Source organism: Oryza brachyantha, chromosome 8, assembly GCF_000231095.2.
Source record: "Oryza brachyantha chromosome 8, ObraRS2, whole genome shotgun sequence".
NCBI classification, from domain to species: Eukaryota; Viridiplantae; Streptophyta; class Magnoliopsida; order Poales; family Poaceae; genus Oryza; species Oryza brachyantha.
The window spans coordinates 5,394,529-5,416,737 of NC_023170.2; the positions used below are offsets into that span (position 1 = coordinate 5,394,529).

Consider the following 22,209-nt stretch of genomic DNA (forward strand, 5'->3'; position numbering starts at 1 on the left):
GTGATAATATATTCTTTAACTCGTATAAAGAATTTCTGATCAATAGGGAATCATTAGTACATATAATTCTCCTTCCAGATTAACCATGACAAAATTATGGGTTTGGTTAAACTCAACTTTGACTGGTATGTAGAATGGACCTACATGTATGTCCTTGGATGACTCCAATATTATTTCTTTTGAAAGTTCCTTAGAAATGAAGGATAAAGTATGAATTAAGATGTTGAAAATTATTACAACAAATTTATGTTTTTTTATAAAACATATAGCTGATGTTTTAAAATACCAAATCGGGTTAAATGAAATGAAATCAAATACATATAATATTTAGGAACATTTCAAAATATTCATTATATGCCTTGAAATCTACATGATTTAATCACAGTTCTAAATATTTCTGTGTAGTTTGTAATACATATGATACTCAAAATTTAAATTCAGTTTCTTTGAGCATTATTATTCAAATTCGATAATATGGCAAGGCATGTTATGGCAACTTTTACATTAATTACTCACATTATATGTAATGATATTTTGATAGCAGGTTGAAAAAATGGCTTTTTCCTAATTTATGATCTCTTACCTCGTTAGAGGTAAGAAAAATACTATTTGTTGGATCAACATTCTGTGCATGGTCTAAAACAAAGATGGAGCACCATAAAAAAAGTCCAGTTTTAGTATGTGCAAATCGTACTAAATGTTACTTACTCTTGAACCGTCCTTAACACAATATTTGTATCTGTTACTACCCTGCAGGTTTTCTATCCTCAATACAAGTCACTTGCTGCTCCTATTGGATCTCTCCCTCGGCAAGTTTTCTTATGGAGTCTCTGGTTGGATCATGTGTCAGAAAGTTGCACAATATCGTTATGGAGGAAGCAATTCTTATTTTAGGCATAAAAGAAGAGCTTAGAACACTCGGACGAACAATGGCCCAATTGCAATGTTTTCTTAATAGTGCTGAGCAAAGGAGGTTCGAAGAGTCAAAAGTTAACGATTGGCTTGGTGAATTGAAAGATGCTATGTATGAAGCTGAAGATATTATGGACTTGGCTAGTTTTGAAGGAAGCAAGTTGCTAGCACAGAATCCTTCATTGCCATCTTCATCATCGATAAACTTCACTAGATGTGCTGGTTTTAATAATGTTCTCTCCTGCATTCCTAATATCCGTAGGCGTCATGAGATTGCAATTCGAATAAAAAACTTCAACTCTGAACTTGAGAAGATTTTAAAGATGGGCAAACGCTATTTAAAGCTCCAAAATATGCAGCCTACGGTGATAGTTTCAGCAGTGAAACCAATGAAAACATGCCACCTTATGGAACCTAATCTAGTTGGCAAGGAAACTTCTCATGCTTGCACAAGATTGGTGCAACAAGTGCTTGCACACAAGGATAAAAAGCTATACAAGCTTGCTATTGTTGAACTGGAGGAATCGGAAAAACAACGGTGGCTCAAATCGTTTATAACAATCACAAATAGTAGAAATCTTTAGCAAACGAGCATGGATTTGTGTTACCCAGGATTACTCTGAAGTAGACCTTTTGAAAGAAATTCTTCGAAATTTTGTAGTGTATCAAGAGCAAGGAGGAACTGTCACAGAGCTAAAGAGCAAGCTTGCAGAAACCGTTAAAGGTTCAAGTTTATTTCTAGTTTTGGATGATGTTTGGAAGCCTGAGGTGTGGACCCATCTACTGAGAACTCCATTGCTTAGTGTTGCAACTGCAATCATAGTAATAACTACTCGACAAGAAACAATTGCATGTGCAATTGGTGTAGAATATATGCATCGGGTTGAACCAATGTCGTCATCCGTAGGATGGGAACTTCTTTGGAAGAGTATGAATATTGAAGAGAAAGAAGTTGAATATTTGAAAAATATAGGGATAGAGATTGTTCATAAATGTGGCCGCCTTCCTCTTGCAATCAAGGTTATTGCTAGTGCTCTATGCTCTAAAGATAAATCTAAGAACGAGTGGACAAAGTTTATAAATAGAAGTGCTTGGTCTATGAGAAAGCTTCCTATTGACCTAAGTGGAGCATTATATCTGAGTTACGAATTCGAAGAGCTACCACACCATTTGAAACGATGTTTTCTTTATTGTGCCTTGCATCCAGAAGATTGGTTCATCCTTTGTGATGATCTTATCGGGTATTGGATTGCTGAAGGTTTTGTGGAAGAGCAAGAAGGACAACTTCTAGAAGATACAGCCGAAGAATATTACTATGAGTTAATATATAGGAATCTCCTTCAACCAGAGCGTACATATTTTAACAATATTATGTGCACAATTCATGATCTTCTAAAGCAACTAGCATTGCATTTATCAGGAGATGAAATTTTTTTACGGAGAACCACAAGCATTGGAGGCTAAAACATTGTCCAAATTACGACGTGCTTCAATTTATACTAAGAATGATTCTACGGTGTTCTCTCATGTGGACAAGGAACACACAAGAGCAAGGACTTTGAATATTCAATGCAACAAATCATCAGTAGTTGAAAATACAATTTTAAACAGATTTCCATGCCTTAGAGTTTTAAACCTGACTGGTTCTCCAATAGAAAAAATTCCACATTGTATTGGTGATTTGATCCATCTAAGATTACTTGATCTTGATAACACTAACATATATTGCCTCCCAGAGTCCATCGGTTCACTGAAAAACCTGCAAATACTAAACTTGGATCGGTGTGTTGCTTTACATAGACTCCCTATGGCGATTACTCAATTGTGTAATTTAAGGCGTCTTGGTCTTTCCCATACACCAATAAATGAGGTTACAAAGTGGATAAGCGGGTTGAAATTCCTAAATGATTTAGGAGGATTTTCTATTGGTGGTGGAAGTGGGAATACTAAAAGACAAGATGGATGGAACATGGACGAGTTGGGCCCTCTTTCACAACTGAGGCGCCTTGATATGATCAAATTGGAAAGAGCAACTCTCTTTTCTGGTACAGATTTATTGCTAACATCCAAGAGGCATCTTAAAGTTTTGTATCTTTGCTGCAATGGATTGACTAATGAAGTGCATTCTGATGGAGAAGTTATCAATAATGAGATGATATTTGAACAACTGACCCCTCCGCGCAACCTGGAAGATCTATCTATTGTGAAGTTCTTTGGTCGTAGGTATCCCTCTTGGCTTAACAGTACCATTTTGTCTTCGCTAAAACACCTAGAACTCTTAGGATGCAAATCTTGCATGCATCTTCCACCAATTGGGCGTCTACCTTACTTGAAATATCTGAAAATTTTGGGGACAAACATTGCAAAGATCGGATCATAAGTTCTTGGCTTTGGAGTGGATAATCCAGAATCCGTAGAGGTAATTGCTTTCCCCAAGCTTGAATGTCTAGTCATCACTGATATGTCCAACTAGGAGGAGTGGTCCTTTGTCGAAGAAGCTACACCAATTCAAGATGGGGAACAAGATGGGGATAATGTGAGGCAAAAAGGAAAATCTCCACCTCCAAAGTTGTAGCTTCTACCTTGTCTAGAGAAGTTGTACATTTATGGCTGCCCCAAGCTAAGGGCCCTCCCACAACAACTTGGACAAGCAGCCACTAGATTCAAGGAGCTCCATATAAGAGGAGCAAACCGCTTGAGGGTGGTGGAGGACCTTCCATTCCTTTCAGATTGTCTTTCAGTTCGTCGATGTGAAGGCCTTGAGAGGGTCTCAAATCTTCCACATTTGAGAAAGTTGTATGTTGGTGTTTGCCCAAATTTGTGCATCGTTGATGATTTGAATAATTTAGGTCTACTGCTGAAGACCAAAGATATGCAAGGGATGTCTTCACAGTGGGTGCCTTAGCTGCGTGACCAACGTCTCCGTCTTCACCGTGAAGATCTAGATGTCTACACATGGCGTAGGGATCGAGAGATGCCCAATTTCATGACAAAATTATCACAAGGTATGGACCATGGTTATTTAATTTAATCTTGAATCATTATAGCACAACTTCTTGTCTTGATTGATTGCATCATTTAGATTCCATTATGTTTAGTAATCAGTATTATGATAAGTAGTTGGCCCTTTTACATTTAACAAAAAGAATACCATTCCCTAGAAGCATTATCCATCAACATTTACGAAAGAACCGATCATCACGTTGTACATTAGAGAGTACATGGCCAACTTTTGTTTACTTCTAGGTCAAATATAAGCTACCTGTTCTATTTCTTCCATAATGTTTAGTGTCACAAAATCGATGCTAATATATGTAAACCTAATCATGTCTTTTTTTTTAAAGTTTGCAACCACTAAATTGTGCACTGTACCATGACTGTGTAAGGATATCCACAGAGCCTGTAATCTCCGCACAACACATGCACCCCCAACACACACAACCCCACATGCATGCATAATGAGGAGCTAGTAACGTCATGTGAACAGCATAGTAGCTACATAATCAAAGATTTCGTGGAAGTTTATGTTTATGCAGGTTAGTTTGTGATTTTTGTGATGGAATAGTAACAATAAAACTGTTGGATGCATATGTCTGCATGTTTCACAAATTAATATGATCTCTAAAATAATTAAATTGACAATTAACAATGTAATCCATTTTTTCAGAGAAAGAATATGAAGTGAAGAGATCGCGGCAAACCAAATATTCTGCTTTTGAGGTGGATTACATGACGATGGTTCATTCCTCAGGTGGACCCTCTTATTGAGAAGTCAACAATCCCTTGTAGCGTAGTGGAAGTAACTACAGTTGAAACCCACTAAATAGAACTTAAAAAAAATGTTTGTCTAGATACTACACTAAACTCTACCTCGGATGCTCAGAGACACCATCAAGTTCTCTAGAACATTTTACAATAGTGGCGGACTCTGGTGTATTTTACTGGTAGTAGAATTTAATCTTTTCTGTTGATCTATTTTTATCCAACGGTTGCGATTAAATTATACTACCAACAATACTATATGTAGTAGAAATTTAAAGGGATAATATTGTCCTTTTTATTGTGATCTTTATTGCAAAAAGCAAAATTACAAAATACTGCTAAATTAACAAATTACAAAAATACCATTTGTCTAAGTATGCACCGGAGAGTTGCCCAGTTAGTGTGGAGATGTTCCGTCTTGAATTCCTATAAATCTCTTGAAGTTGTGATATGTTTGGTCTTGATCTTCATGAATAACTCTGCCGTGCATAATGAGTCGATCAATACAAGTATGCCTTGCAATAATATTGTAAGGTGGACATCTTTTTATAGGAAATATGTACGTGTGTAAATTCGATACATTTTTAAGTTGTGTTTTGAATCCATGCGATGATACTTATTCTGTGATATAGACATATAATCAGAAACATATCTTAAAAAATGTAGACATGTCTCAAGTTCTAAATTTGGCATTTGTTCAGGAACATATTTAAAAATTTGTAAGCCATTCCACATATGTCATTTTCTAAACAAATTTCACACATGACATACTAGATATAATGATATATTAAAACATATCCCAAATTCAAATTCTTATGCCCAACATCTCAAATCTGAAGGAATATATATTCCCTCCATCTCAAAGTAAGTGCAAGTGCACTTACTTTGGAACAGAGGTATTACAGAGGGACATATCTCAAACACTAATATTCACACATGGAAAATATCAATACATGGTTATGAGTTAGGACATATCTCATTTTTCTTTACACACTTGCAACATGTATCAATTTTGTCTAGACATATTTCAAACTGGAATACAATTATGCTTGTACACATGCTTTAAACATACCATACGTCATGAATATATCTCAGATTTTGTGCATGTCAACAGAAACACTCAGGATATGATTTTTTTTTATTCCGAGGTGCTAGAAAAAGATAAATAGTAGCATTAAACATTTTGAATAAATCCGGTGTGAACTCAGTATGGACTAAGGAAGGAACCAATCTGGTTAGAAACTTCAGAATAATCCGTGCCCGCTGTTGTGCTGAACCAGAAAACTGCTAGCATATCACATCCAGAAAACTTCAACAAAATCAAGAGTTTCCTTGCAAACTGAACAAGAAATATCTAGTCCAACAAAATACCAGAATAAAAAAACAAGCAAAATTTTCCTGCATTTCAGAAATTCATTGAAGCAGTTTGGCTGGCCATGTCAAAAACCAAAAGAGAAAAAAATTGCAAAATAATGATATGTTATAAAGTCCGAAGTCTAGAGAGCGAGTGCAGGTGGTGGTGAATACATGAGCTCAGAACACCATTGTCAAAGTCAAACAAAATAAAAAAAACATAATTAAGAAGTGGAACTTGCTAATTCAGTTGGACTAGTAACAGACAAGAAGAGATGCAACATCACACTCAACGTTAGCAGATGGTGATTAGAGGGACAACCGCGCATGCCCGTACGTGTCTGGTCTGAACTAGGAACATGGCCGCTACGGTGACCATGGACATGTTGGAGGAAGTTTAGATTCTGATAAGCAGCTGCTTGATAGCTAGTTTCTAAGAATCTGGAAAAACTCATAACCCAGTTTCTCCAGCTTTTGGATTCTTCGTTCATTTTTTAGAATCTGTAACTCAGAAGCTGTGGACCGTTTATGACAGTTTCTGGCAGAAGCAGCTTTAAAAAAAAAACTACAGCGGGAAGAAGCTCCCTAAACAGGCCCAATGCCATGGATGTGCGGCCTTCTCCTCGATGTCATGCTCCTTGTAGAAGTGGAACCATCTTCCTATCCAACGGATCTAGAGGCGTCTGAGTCCTAGGCGCGAGCTTTGTCTCTACGAGCCTATCAGTCATCTATCGAGTTGCTCGATCAGATGCACACGAGCTCCGGTTTGCTAGATCCGATCGATGGAGTCATGTCCATGGAGGGATGAGTTGGTGGACGGCGCGGAGACCAAAAGCCATCTCCACCCTCTTTTTCCTCTCGCGTTGGAGAAAACTACATATCTATCATCGCATAAAAATGGCTTCGTCATAATACAATTAATAAAATGGGCTTGGCTGAAACACCATCCTCAACGGAGGGCAGTTTGATACTTTGCCATTTTCTTTAATATAGGGCTAATGATTTACCTTCTTTTTTGTGTCGAAAATGCCCTTGGGCTTTGTATTTTTCTTCTCCTCTTAACGATGGCGGTACGGCGGAGCCGCGGAGGTGCTCTCTTTGGTGTGGAGGCTTCCTGCGCTTGCAGTCTCTTCCTTCCCCTGCTGCCTCCCATTCCCTGTCTGTTTCTGTCGTTCGCTGGCCCTTAGTTGGGGCGGAGGCGGAGGTGCGGTCGACGGTAGCAGTCGCCGCCGCCGCCGGGGCAGCCGGCTTGACGGTGGCAGGGATGCACGGTGGGGGCCGAAAACTTTTATATGCGTGTTTATCGTAGCGATCTAAAATTTAAAGCTTAAAAATAAACATCGATGAAAAACTCTTAAAATCAATTTTAAATTTAAGGTCGAAAGTTTACATTTCGGTTATAAACCAAACCCAAAGCCAATAAATGACCTAGAAGAATGATCCAAACCATTGAATTATAAGTCCTAAAGTTGTTCAACTACCAGTAGTAAAGGGTGGTAATATAAATAAATTTAGCTCATTTTTACGAGACTGGATTTAAGAAGAAGAGATTGGTTCTACTTATTTCATATTATACCATAGAATTAGTTATTCTCCTGCGCTCAGTACGCATGCATGTTGGCTTAATTATGACAAAATCCATTTCAATGGTAATACCGTACTAGTACCATATACTGTTTGCAAATATTTGCTGTGTAGGGTAAAATTAGGTCAAACTCTCATATTCGACCATTATTAATTTCTCAAATATTTAGTTTAATAAAAATAAATTTACCTCAACACATACTATTATAATATGATGGCTTATTAAATTTTATGTATAGACTTATCCCAATATAAAATTTATGGTCAAAATTTTAAAAGTTTAATTAAATTTTATCTTAAAATAAAATATTTGTGAACACATTCCGTAGGCAGTTGTACGTGTATGGGCAAGCACAATGTGGCATAAGAACGAGCCATAAGCCCTTATGGCTAGAAATATACATCGTGAACTTTAGTAGTAAAACAATGGTGGCAAAAAGTGACGTTAAGCTTAGAGCTTTAACTTAAGAAATAAAATAATAAAATAAATACATGCACATGACAGCTAGTTTATTTGCTAGAGGTAAAATTAGGATTTCACATATAGATGTGGGACCCATATTAATATCTTTCTTGCTTTAACCATCGTGCCAATGACATAAACATTGATGATACATTGATACCCTTAGACCGCTTTCGTTGTCCCCTATAAGTTAATTTATCCCCCTCGTTTTCCACGTGCACACTTACTGAACTGCTAAACGGTATATTTTTTGCAAAAAATTTCGATAAAAAAGTTGTTTTAAAAAATTATATTAATCTATTTTATATTTTTTTAATAATTAATTAATCATGTACTAATCTATTATCATGTTTTCCGTGTGTCTCAGATGAACACGGCCTTAGCACCTACTGGTTGAATGCTTCTAGTATTATGTGTTCCCTTCCCTTCAAGTAAAGTTCATTTGCACATGCCAATGGCATCCCACTTTAACAAAAGTAAAAGGAAAGAAACATGGCATCTAAAATAGATACTTGCCTCATTGCGCAAGTAATTTGAAGGTACATAACTTTAAAGCATGAGAATTTGTTTGAAACACAAGTACCACACTGCCTGGAAGCTGGCCTATCGTCAGAAGGTAGATGGCGCGGCTGTGAACTTGGCCCTAACGGTGTTTCAGATTCTAGTTTTGGTGTTATGGTCCATCGATTTTAAAGAGTAAATTTCATAAATATATCTGTACTTTAATAAAACTACCATAAAACTAAACTAGATATTTAAGATGTTCTATCACAAAATACAAATTTAGCATCTAATTTATCATAAAACTACATATTTAAATGTAAGATCACAAAACTACAGATTAACAAAACTATGGGTTCATAAACTACATAAATCATCAAACCACAATATTTATAAGTAGTAATAGTAGTAATTTGAACTCTAAAATATATAGCACTGGGGTAATTGTTTTTAATAAATCTATAGTTTTACAATACGTGCGTAGTTCTCATAAAACATGACACGTTTGGTGTGTATATATATATATACACACCATTTTAACTACATAGTTTTCCAATAGTTTAGTTAAACCATCCGCATTTTTCAGTTCGCTCGTTTAAAAAATTCGTGTTCTGTCATATGTATATGTAGAATACTTCCTCCATTCAAAAATAAATATATATTGGATTAACAGAGATTAAGTTTAAGAAGAACAAAATGTGCATTAAGGAAGGAAGCGTGGGTAGATAAGTAGAGCTTCATCTCGAAGTCTCTGGTAGAGGGGCGGAGGCGGAGGCGGAGGCAGAGGCAGCAAGGCGAGTCGTTCCGCCGCCCACAGCCTGAGCGCCCGTACGCCGTGCCGCCGGCGCTACCGGCTCGCCCGCGTGCCCGAGCTCGTGACAGGCTAGAGGAAGAGCGGAGTTCGTCTAGCCCTCTTTCCCCTCCAATTCTAGCGGCTTCCATCACCGGGGCTAGGAGGGGGTCTAGGTAGTCAGTATATCCCGTAGTAGGGTTAATTATTTTGCTTTGTTTATGTTTTTTTTTCTGTGAAGCTCAAGAGGTTACCGGCGTCGTGTCCTCTTGTTTCGGTGCAAAACCATGATTGTTGATCTCTCGTGGTGGTAGCTTCGAGTTTTTCCATGGCGTCTTCAAACTGGATGTGCTACAAGTTTGCTTTTAGCAGGTTATGCTGGCCTTCAGCTTCATCTCTAGCGATACATCGACAAGAACGTCGACCTTCTTTGTCTACGGAGATGGATCTTCAAGGTGTGGCTGAACTTTCTTATTGCAGTCAATGAAGCTTCAACCTCCATTAGAGGCCCGTTTGGGTTTTCTTCTTGGCGTTCATCTATAGCTACTTGTGGTCATCAAATCATCGTCATCGCCATAGGTATCTTCGTCTAGGCGGAGAAACAGCGAAGGGCCTAATTACTTTTTCTTGGATCTTCTGAAGTTCTTTGTTGTAAAAGTTTTGAGCTTAGGTTAATTTGGCCATCTTCAAGGGTCCACCTTGCTAAATAAAGTCTATAGCTACTTGTAGTTTAATTCTTGGTGTTAAGGAATACTCATGATATGTGTATTTTTCTTTATACCAAATAAAGTGCATGAGTTAAAAAAAAATTGAAGGAAGCGTGATTCAGGGTAATTGTAAACAGATTGATGATGGAAAAGTAATGCTACATACTATTGAGCAGCACTCCTTTCTATCAAAAATATTCATTGTTGAGAATTGTTTAAGCTGATCATAAAATTTCAAAAATCAATATTATGTTAGAACTAAATTTTAATATATATATATACATCGTTGATTCGTTTGACGTCGTTGACTTTCGGGTATACGTTTGACTATTTGTCTTATTCAATTTTTTATGTAAATATATAAAATTATAAATCATTTTTAAAATATATTTACTAGTAAATCAATAACAACAGAATAACTAATAATTATATATTTTTTAAATAAGATGAACAATGGATTCAAAAGTTAACCTTATCAAATAAATTAAAATGTGGAAGCAACCTATACTCCTATAAAAGAAGTAGTGGTACCCTCACTACAGTTTTACAATTTAACTCTCAAATTTCTTAATATTAAAAACCAGTTAAATATAGATCGATATCTACATATAAATTTAAATTAAGGTGACCATTTCATATAAGAAAATTTGATAACACATTATTAAATCTGTAGCAAAGCACGGGTATTTAACTGCTACCTCCGTTACATAATATAAGATGTTTGATTTTTTTTTAACGTTTGATCATTCGTCTTCTTAAAAATTTAGTACAAATATAAAAAAATGACAAATCATGCTTCAAATTCTTTTGATAATAAAGTCATAAGTAAAATAAATGATATTTTTATAATTTTTTTGAATAAGTAAAGATAGTAGTATATATGATAGCCCAGCTTAGCAGCAGCTCCGCTCGAGTCGTTAGCAAACTAGTCCGTTAGTTGGTTATTTTAGCCGGCAGCAACAGCGGCAGCTGTGGCGGAGACGCCTCCGCTCTCCCTGAGCCGTTGAACCCCACCCACCACCACCACCGCCGCCACCACCATGGCGTCCGCGTCGCGGCTGCTGCCGCCGCCGGCGCCCTCCCCGTTCCACCACGCCCACGCCCAGGCGACGCCCCTCCCGTCGCCCGCCGCCCGCCAGACCCATCCGCGGCGGCGCCTCCGCGGGTGCCGCTTCGCAGCCGCCGCGGCCACCGCCACCGCCACCGGTGGAGACGGAGCGCTGGTGCTGGAGGGGGGCGGCCCCGGCGGCGCCGCCGGGGTGGCCGTGCGGGAGTTCGTGACGCTCGACGAGCTCCGCGCCGCCGTGCGCCTCCGCATCCGCACGTTCTACGAGTACGCCACCGACTCCTACGGCGCCGAGGTGATTGATTTGATTTGATTCCCTTTCCTGCTCGATCGTTTGCTAGGTGGGATGGCCGAGGCGGCCGCAAATTTGGCGAGATTTTTTCCACTGTCTCTGAATAGTGATGAGAAGATATTGCATAAGAATATTACACAGCATTGTGGTTTGCGATTAACAAAGTATACCACTTTTGCAAGCATTCTGACTTTCTTTGAGTTATGTTAGATTTGGGTAGCAGGGAATAAGTTACAAGTAACGAATTAGCTCCTCAATTCCCAATCATGAGCAGATCAGGCAATAGAACACAGTTTCCCTAGTTATTATGCCATTCAACTCTATCTTTTGCACAAGATGCAAATGCACCATTGATGATTGAGAAATATAATTTGGACATGGGCCATTGTCTTTTTTGTTTGGTTTTTATGTTTGTTCGAAACCACTCCTTTTGAATGAGTACATTTAACTGTCAGTATATGTAAATGACCATTTTAGTTGCAAAATAATGCCACATTTGTATGAATCATAAAGCATTTTTAATAAAACTTCCTTCTTTAATCCCAGTGTCTTTCTTTTTCCTTGTTTTACCTGGGCTCAGCTGTGAACCATCTTAAGTTCTATTAGGATCTCAGAAAATCTCTGGCAGACCGGGAGTATGAAGCATTGCAAGATCGAATTTCTGGGAAGATGATCAATTTTCAAAGAGTTTCATGTATAAATGGGACAGTCCCACTGCTGCCTTCCTTGGCATCGGCAGAGGAGCTTTGCTCTACATGTAAGGTATAATGTTATATATCATGCCATCAAATTGATTTTTTTTTTGCACAAAACTCTTCTCCGTTTAATGTAACTAAAGTATACAGTGATGAAGGAATTTTCATGTATTCCATTTGTATATAATACTTAAAACAAAGAAGTGTTATGTGGCATGTGTTTTGTACATTGCATATGGCTCTTCTGAGAACTGAGAGTAGGGGACTCGCCCTAATCTAGACATTGATAGGGTTCAATCTAGATCTGAGGCTTGGCTGAAGAAGAGAAGAGACCTGGTATAAGACTTTGTTCATTCTTAATGGAAAGGGGTCTAGTTGGCAACCTTGTAGTTATACATATAAATAGGATGGTTTAACTGTTGAGAAAATATGCCAAAATAGATAACAAACCAAACTAATATTAGTCTTATACTTAAGTAAGGAATCTAACTGAAGGGTGTAAGTTCTGTTTGCATGAACAGCGTGGGAACATGCACAGCCCGGGGCCCCTATGGCCCAAGCTTACAACAGGAAGACATTTGGGAAAGGATATTTCCTGGGGTCACTGTAATTCATTTTTATCACAAAAACAGAGCATTGAAAATGCCAAATTTGTGCTGTGGAGTTTGGCAATACTTTTTCTTTCTCACAATAGTATGGTGGTACTTGTTTTTGCTGGGTTAGCCGAAAGAAAGGCCAACCAAATTTCATTAAGAGGAGAATTTACAGAAGTTTTACAAGGGTGCCGTGAGGTGTCTCACAGTCGGAGAGATGGAGGCCACCCCCCCCCCCCCCCCCAAGCGGTTACAGCATGCGGACTACTCGCGGATACAACGCAACTTCACCTCTCTTGTTATTTATTCTTCATTGTGTGACTTTTTGCAACTTCACCTCTCTTGGCCCAGATGTTGTTTTTAGAGCACATATGCATCTAGTACTCATTTCTAACAGGATAATCCGTGGATGCTAGAATTTTCCACTGAAACCTGATGTCTTGTTATATTTCATTTGCACTTTCAGTTTATGGAAGATGGAGAAGAAAGAATTGTAGTTGGTAGTTTAGACCTTAATCAGTGTCTTTGGCTGCCAGATGAACTCACTGGAAAGAGGCCTGGGGTAAGGTTGTTTATTTCTTTTGAATTATATTCTAGTAAAAAAATCATGGAACTAAGGATGAATATTGATTAATGTTGTAACTTAAATTAATTGCTTTGCTTTAATCAATTGAGTTTCTATTAGTTTCAAGCATACTTAGCTAATTTATAGTTCAAATATTCAATACTTGCGTGCAGATGACACACACTTGTTTTACTTACATATTTTCTCATTACGTTATCAAGTAAATATGAGTTGCATTTGGAATATCCTGTGGTATGCTTGGATATTTTTATTGCATAGGTGAGAATATGATCCAAAATGCTGGTTTTTATGAATTAAAAGAACATTTTTTCATTTTTCAAAGAATTATAGTATTGTCTTTTGTCATACACATGAATAGGTAAATGAATCCAGCCATACAAGGGCTTATCTGAGCAATGTTTGTGTTGCTAAGGAGCTTCAAAGAAATGGATTGGGTTATGCATTGGTTGATAAGTCTAAGAAACTGGCTCGTGAATGGGGTAAATCTATTTCACTTAGCTTGCTTAACCCATTTGCTTTCATTTATTTTGATGATGATATATACTTATCATGGCAAATGCATTGGTAATTAACTTGTCAATATCCAGCACAACAATACCTTTTAGAAACTGAGCGTTCAATCGGTTAGTTTTATAAAATCCTATTCATTTCTGATGAGCTTGAATCATCGATTAGCAGACTTGTTCTAACTATTGAATCAGAAATATCCAAAACACAGACAGTAACTGCTACTCACAAGTCACAAGACAATAAGACATCTGATTGCTTTCTGTTGACAGAGTTGTACCAAATGTTTCCGCGATTTAGGAGGGCTAATTGACCATAAAAGTAGCACCAGTGCTTTTCCCTTATTTCTATGTCGTTCACCAATGTTCAATTTGCTTGTATGTGAAAAACTTTGGCAGGTATAACTGATTTGTATGTGCATGTTGCCATCAACAATGAAGCAGCACAGAAGTTGTATAACAAATGTGGATTTGTGTATGAGAGTGAGGAGCCTGCATGGAAGGCTAGGTTCCTTGGGCGGCCTCGAAGGCTGCTTCTGTGGCTCGATATGAAGAAAGACCATGTGTGATTTTACGTGTAAATATCATTGTTTATAGTTATGTCCTTCCCATAATATATATTAATTCATATATTGTTTTTCACTTCCTGATGTCAAATTGATTAAGAAAAGTGACTGATGTCAAAGTGAAATGATCCCTTCTCTCTTTCTCGTGTGTTGTTTGCTTGTTCTGCACAAGCTACTCAGTTCGTTCAGATTCTAGAGTACAACTCCTGTTCTTTGAGCAATCGGACCAGAACAGAATTATGGACTATGAAGAAAGTACAAAGCTATGATAATTTGCAAGGATCAAATATTACTACTCTCTCTGTCCCAAAATAAGTCTATTTTTTAAGTTGTTGCATGCAATTTTTGACTCTTCATCTGATTTGAATATTTTTTATGATTAATATTTTTATTGTTATTAGATGACAAAACATAAATAGTACTTTACGTGTGACTAATTTTTTGAGTTCTGTATAAATTTTTTAAATAAGACGGATGGTCAAACGCTAAACAAAGAAACTAAAAAATAAATTCTTTCTAGGATGGAGGTAGTACTAATAATTTAGCATATGACAAAACCCATGATTTGATGACATTTTCAAAATTCTTGAATAATATTTTCGTATACAACATTTCTTTTTGAACGTGTCATCAGGGTTAACCAAACCACTCGTTAATGTGCGTTTATCACCGGGGTATGGCAATGAAAATGGCACGGTAAACCCACCAATTTCAAATAAATTAAAAATATAATACAAGAAAATACTTGTAAGCTGTAACAAGTAAAATCATAATGACAATACAGTTTGTCGATCATTGATGAATCCAGCGGTTACCCTACAGAAAGAGAAAATCTAACAAATACCACGGACAAACACTTAATTCTAAGAAATACCATTGACAAGTGTGAGTTCTAAAAAATGCAATCGTATAAACGAATTTGTCTAAGAAATACCATCACCGTTAGGGTTCCGCTAACTTTTTTTCATTAAGTGCTATAGTGTGATCAGTGTATTTAACGGCGGAAATGGACGGAGTCCTAACGGCGATGGCATTTCTCGATGGCATTTCTTAGAACTCGCATTCGTCAATGATATTTCTTAGACTTAGACGTTTGTCAATGATATTTTTTAGATTTTCTATATCAAATACTAATATAGATGATGAGCTTAGTGAAAATATAGATGACTTTTATATAATATAGAGTGTATAGGATTACATTCATTTGTACCAAATTGGTATAGAGATATTAAGTCTAAAATATATTGAGAGTATAATCCGAAGATTGGAGAATATTCAGATAATAGGAGAAATCCTGATAAAAATATAATGAAAGAATAATCCAAAGATTGGAGGATATTCAGATATTCAAAGTAAAATGAATTTGGGCGAGTAAAAATAGCAGAAGAGTCTATAGATTCGACTGCATTCACCTGCCCACAAGGTTATTATGAATGGCATGTTATGCCATTAGGGTTTAAAACTGCACCGACCCTATTCGAAAGAAAAATGCATAATATATTTAATGAAATCAAGATTTGTATTAGTCTATATAAACGACATGCTAGTACTCTCAAAAACATATCAGGAGCATATTGCTCATTTGGAAATATTTTTTAGAAAGGTAGAACAAAACAGGTTAATTTTATCTAAGGAAACATTAGAAATTTGTAAAGATAAAATCAATTTCCTTGGTCATGAAGAAAAATACACTTGCAAGAGCATATCGCTAAGAAAATCTTAGAATTTACTGATGTCATGAAGGATAAAAAAACAACAACAATTCTTAGAAATAGTAAATTATGCTAGAAATCATATAGACAATTTAGCAAAACTAGCAGGAAATTTATATTTGAAATTAAGAAAGATGACCAAAGATCTTTAATTCTATAACCATTAGGTTAGTAAGAATAATAAAGAAAAGGGTAAAAGGATTAAAACCTTTGGAATCACCGTTAGACAATAACTATTTCATTAATGAAACTGATGCATCTCAATAAGGTTGGGGTGCTGTGTTAAAACAAAGATCTACTAATAGAAGAGAAAATATGCAGTTATATCTCTAAAAGCTATAACTTAGGATCGGGAGATACTTGCAATAATTAAGTGATAATGTTTTTGGGATTTATCTAGGTTTGTAAGAATTTACAGTAAGAACACAAGGCAAAGCAATATGCAGATATTACGACCTACTTAATACGAAAAAGAGTTACAATAGGAGGTGGAACTTATTTGAGGATATTATTACTGTTATATTTGAGTGTGTTAAGGGAAAAGATAATTGTTTACCTGATATCTACTCTCTGGTTTACCTATTTTGCAGGGATGCAGAAGTCTATGAATTATAATAGAGTTGAATTCTTCACTTTTGGAGAAGACTAGACAACAAGCTCAAAATATTGCCACCAAATTACTATAAATTTAAACAAAAACACTTAATCTTTAATGAAGTGTAGGAATGTTTTTTATACCAATATAACAATAATAAAAGAGACGATACTAAATAGCTTTGTTGAATATTTTCACCTTCTGAATGAATTAATGCCAGTTACAAAAGACCCTTAAGTACGAAAGCCCATGTATGTGGTGTTTAATGGAAAGCTCCCAGGAGTTTATACATCATTGAAGAAATAAGTGCCCAATAAATAGATGAAAAGTTAATGGAATGAATATCATGAAAAATATTAAAATATTTATGAAGCACTAAGCAAAGCTAGAAAAAATTTGGGGACAAATTACTACATGGAGCCCATTGCAAAAGAATATATACAAAAATACAAGAGGGTTAGAAATAAGAAAGCTTCATAGTCTGTATATTATGCAAATATAAAAGAAGAGTGGTCCTCTAACAAACTCTACATATAAAGTATACTTAAACAAGTGAGTGGACTACCTAGATTGTGAACATATCATAAAATTTGAATAAGATTCACCACAATAGAAGAAATGATTAAAAGAAAAATATTTAAATAACTAAAGCAGTATATAAATAAAAATTTTGGGAAAATGGAAAAGGCATATAATAAAAAAAATTGATGCATCCTTGTTCAAGGCGGATACAATGGATATTTGTCATCATGGGCAGCCATAAAAGGCATTATAGCTAAAATGTAATGAATATTAAATTGATAAAGAATTAACAATCATTTGGGAGTGGTAAGCCTAACCTAATTACCTATAGCCTATTAATTATCCAAAAATATTTTTAGTGAATGACATATCACTACCAAGAATGTTGTGAAAAATATAGATTTCGGAGAAAAACAAATTAAGACATAAGTACAGATGTGTGTCCAACACCGGTGAGCAAGATAAGAAGCTCCACCATCTTGTGTATGCTAGCTCGTGAACCACCAGGGATGGTGGAGATAATGTTGAAGCGTGAGGAGCTTCTCCTCAAGCATCTATAAAGGGAGGAGCTGCCATGCCAAGAGGGACATCGAGAAAGCGATAGTGCAGTCAGGGTTCATAAAAACATTTCATCCTTAGTACCATTACCCTGTTCAGTCTAAATTGCTAGTATATTGGAGCACGGACTAACATAAGTTTTTGTAAGGTGAGCAGAACTCTTGTATCTTCTTTCAGGGTTTCCAAAAGGGAAAACCATATGTAAGCTCGTTTATCCCATTATAAAGTAATTTTTCTTTAAGCATCTCTATTTATTTGTTCCAATCGAAGTTTAGATTAGGAATCTATGGGACAAACCTATTCGGTAGTTCACTTTCATAGCCTGAATCACTCAAAGATATTATGAGAAACTGTATTTTTAGATAAGTGTTTGGTATTTTTCATGTAACTCAGTTTGATGACTTAAGTTATAAATTTGGTGAAATCATAATTACAATATAGTTTATCAATACATGCACGCATGACACATAGTATGTCATTAGATTACTAAAGGACTCGCAAAACTATGTGTGCTCGTACTGACAGACTATGCGTATCTTAGTGTAGTATTTTATTATATGATTTTTAATAGTGTCATATCATCCAGGCATATTTAAGTGGATAAATGAAACAAGTGTTCTCAATGCAAAATTACTCATTGTGAATGTTTCGATCTAATTTAATGAACCTCTCTCTTGTCATCATAAATCCTACGTCACACCGCTAGTTTTGCATATATAACATATCATTTAATGATATTGAAACTCTCATGAAACCCGACTTAGAGTGGCCTAACAAAATGCACGAAAAGATGGTCCATTGGAGCATACAAGGTGAGTTTAGTGTGAGAATTGTGCGTAGAGAGGGTAATGGGTTCCGAACACTGATCTCCAATATTGCTCTGTTTATGGGGCATTTGGGCACCATTGAAGGCCAAGCAGTTTTAACTGCTTACATTCCGTCGTCTAGTGGCGGAGGGCTCAGTCTAGCGACGTGCAGCAGAGCAGAGCATGGCACAGCTGTGAGTGATTGAATATTAGTTTGAATAGAAGATGGATAGGAAAGGAAAATGGAAGAATAGAACATGTTTTTGGTACGGCTTTACATTCTCTTTCTATTTCTCTACATCAATGTATCTATCTATCTCCATTGTCAATTACTAATTTTTTGTTGATTTTTGTTTTGCAGAGGGCAATAGCAAATTATTCATATCATGTATGCACTATGGCCCCATGCTCTAGCGTCAAATCTAAATTTAATTTCAATGCCTGCTTATGCGTTTTCAATTTAAATGCTAGACTTCATGTACTTGTAGTGTCACACCCAGAGTTTTGTCCCAAGTCTAAAATTGTAAAAAAAGAATCCGTAAATAATAATTGGCTTAATTAACTCAGGAAAAATCCCTCTAAAAGAACTTAATCTAATTTAATCGAGGTTCGCAAATCAATTAACAGGATTTAAACTTAAATTAAAGAAGTATAAAATTTGGCCAAACAAATTAATTTAAAACTCGGCAAAAGTGGGGCTTTCCTTTTTTCCTCCTATTTCCTTTCTTTTTCCCTTTCTTCTTAAATTGGGCCGAAGTCCAATTTTCCTCCTCTCTCTTTTTCTTTTTCCTTTTTTCTTTTTCCCCTCTTCCTTCCTGGGCCGGCCCAGCCGAGCTGGCCCACCTCTCCCTCCAGGCCGGCCCAGCCGAGCCGGCCTCTTCCCGCTGCCTGGCCTGCTTCCTCCTCCCCTCTCCCGCGCGCCTTCCCCCTCCGCCTAGGCCGCTGGCCACTTGGCCCAGCTCGCTCGCCCCGCCTCGACCCAGTGCCCGCGCACCGCCGAAGTCCGCCTTGCCTCCCTCCTCCCTCGTGCCACTGACAGGCGGGGCCCGCCTGTCAACGACCGCGCCTGCGCCCGCGCCGGCCGAGTCCGAGCCCGCGCCGCGCCGCCGCTGACTCCCACTCCTCTGCCGCAACCGCCGCCGCCGAATCCGGCTCGTCGCCGACTCGGTCTCCTCTGCAACCGCCGCCCCGCCCTAGCCGGCGCTGCCACCCTATAAAACCCCCAGCTCTCCGCCTCGCTGCCACTTTTTGCCTCACCCGTACACCGCCGCTTCCTTGCCGCCGTCGACCGATCTCGCCGTTGACCGTCGGACCTTGCCGCCCACCCGCGTCACCACCTCCGCCTCGGCTTCGCCGACTTTCCGCCATCTTCACCGCCGCTGGAGGACGTTCGAGCACCCTCGCCACCTCCTCGCCCTTTTCGCCATCGTGCCCGACTTCGCCGTCCGCGCGTCGCCGATTGCGCTCGGATCGACGCCGCCCTCGCTTCGTCCGCCATCACCCGTTCCTCCTCAACGCCGACTTGCTGCAGCCCTCCGACGCCGTCGGTGAGCCCTCCCCTCCTCTCTTCCTCTCTTTTTCCGCCGTCGTTGGGTCTCCTCGCCGCCGCGTCGTTGCCAGGTGCCATGCGCTGCCGGCGCTCGTCGCCGCATCTCCGCCCGACGTCGTCGTCGCCACGCGGTCGCCAAGCCGTCGCTGCCGGCGCCCGCCCTCGCCTCCACCTCCAGGCGCCATCGCCATCGCCCCGGGCCATGTGATGCCGCCCGTCGCCTTGCGTCGCTCGTCGTCGTCGCCGTGGTGGCCCCGCCGCCGTCGAAGCGCCGCCGGGCCCGGCGCGTTGTCGCCGCCTCCTCCCCGTGCCGGCGCCGTCCTCCGTTGCCCTCCTCTTGGTGCGGCCGACGTCTCCGTCGTCGCCGCCGGTCGCGCCATCGCCGCCGCGCTCATCGCGTCGTGGCCGTCGCCGAGCCGCGCCGTCGCCGCCTGCCACCGCCGCTCGCTCGTCGCCGGCGTCGCCTTCCCCTCTCGGCCGAGGCCGCCTCCCCCTCCTCCTCTGCTCTGGGCCACTCATGAGTGGGTCCCACTTGTCAGCCGTCGACCGCCCCTTCCCTCCTCTCTCTTTTCCCCGGGCCCCACCTGTCAGCCCCTCATCCTCCCCTCTCTCTCACCGACAGGTGGACCCCACCCATCAGCGCCGCCTCCTCTCTCCTCGCTGACGTCAGCAGCCCCATTAATTGCGCAATAATTGATTTAGAACTTTTCTGTTTAGTTTAAAGATCCAGAAAACTTCTAAAATTCATAAGTAATTCATCTAGTCTCCGTTTAGGTCCATTCAAATTTCATTAAATTCATAAAATTGTTAAGAATCCATTAAAAATACTTTCTTTTGCTGTTTCAGTAGATTTTGTGCCTGTTTTATTTATTTTTGTGCTTTGTCGCTTAGATTCGGACCCCGCCGAAGAGCCGTTTTACTTCGAGATCGTCGTCGAAGTTCCCCAGGGGCCAGAGCAAAGCAAGCGGCACTCATCTTTGATCATATTGAACCCATTATTGCAAATTCCCTGCTTTGTTTATTCAAACATGCATCGTTTTAATTAAAGTATTTACTGTATTTATTTTTTCGGGTAAACCTTATTATTATGCCGTTGATTATCCAACTTTATTCATACTAGACCCGGGGTAACTTGATTAGAGTTAGGCCTAGGTTAATGCTTAGCCGTGCTTAGAACAAGTAGCTCATGGGATCACATTTAACCATGCTTAGTTCTGAATAGCTGTAATATTGATTTATTACCCGGTTCGGGTTAACGTCAACTAAAATATTGATAATGGTGGGCTGTGGGTGCATGGTTTTGAGAGTCGCACCCATGGCAATTAAGGACCGGTTCACGGGAAACCCTGGAAGTAATTAAGTGCTAACCACATACCGAAATGGGTAAGGTCGGATTTGAAGCATGGCTTCGAACTATTTGACGTACCAAGGCAAGGGTAGGCGCGATGGAGTATGGACGGGCAATCGTGGTGTAACGAAAGCCTCTGCTGCTTCCGGATCTACCAAGGCACAAGAGGGGATTGCCCGACTTGGTGTAAAGGAGGGGGTAAAACCTGAAGTGCGGTGCGATTAAATAGGGAGGGTTATGTGACGGGTCCTATCACGGTCTCCTTTCCGGTATACCATGTTGGTATGTCGGCGCACGTTCAAGTGTAGTGGAGTCGTGTCTTGTGGGTACAGTAGTACACCTCTGATCAAAGTATAATCTATTCGAATAGCCGTGCCCACGGTTACGGGCGAACTCCCAGCTTCACTGTGATTAGTGAACCAACTTGAGTAAACTGGTTTTCACTCGGGACTACTGCAACGTGGTGTAACGTTGAGTACGGGTTGGGCCTGTCGCAACGTGGTGTAACGTTGGACAGTGTTGTAGTATTTTACAATTATTATTTACTTATCCTTTAATGTATTCAATTACCTTTATTCACTTTAATCTCTGTTATTTGTTAACTGCTGCTTTATTGCAACTAACCCTAGCCTGTCCTTGATGATCCCTATACATCATTTATTGCCATTTTCCGTGTTACTTGTTGAGTACGGTGGTTTGTACTCAGCCTTGCCCAATTTTTCCCCTCCAGACTTAGAAGTGGA

The 22,209-nt window shown here is 39.0% G+C and overlaps 2 protein-coding genes across 2 annotated transcripts; both read left to right on the plus strand.

Annotated features, from left to right (window-relative positions):
• Positions 1-821: 821 nt before the first annotated feature.
• LOC102719318 (putative disease resistance protein At1g50180) lies at positions 822-3,817 on the plus strand. The gene is given in 7 exon segments (XM_040526740.1): positions 822-1,422; positions 1,425-1,472; positions 1,475-1,942; positions 2,042-2,053; positions 2,120-2,279; positions 2,326-3,131; positions 3,504-3,817. Coding segments are annotated over 7 exon segments (2,409 nt in total).
• Positions 3,818-10,999: 7,182 nt separating this feature from the next.
• On the plus strand, positions 11,000-14,670 carry LOC102719609. Its single transcript, XM_006659915.3, has 5 exons — positions 11,000-11,433; positions 12,037-12,192; positions 13,185-13,280; positions 13,663-13,783; positions 14,210-14,670. Exons 1-5 carry the CDS (start codon positions 11,113-11,115, stop codon positions 14,377-14,379), a joined length of 864 nt encoding a protein of 287 aa, XP_006659978.2. The 5' UTR covers positions 11,000-11,112; the 3' UTR covers positions 14,380-14,670.
• The last annotated feature ends 7,539 nt before the right edge of the window (positions 14,671-22,209 follow it).

Coding starts and splice junctions, on each gene's coding strand:
- LOC102719609 (XM_006659915.3), top strand. CDS start 11,113: ATGGCGTCCGCGTCGCGGCTGCTGCCGCCGCCGGCGCCCTCCCCGTTC. Junction 12,193..13,184: donor AGCTTTGCTCTACATGTAAG/GTATAATGTTAT, acceptor TTGCACTTTCAG/TTTATGGAAGATGGAGAAGA. Junction 13,784..14,209: donor GAAACTGGCTCGTGAATGGG/GTAAATCTATTT, acceptor AAACTTTGGCAG/GTATAACTGATTTGTATGTG.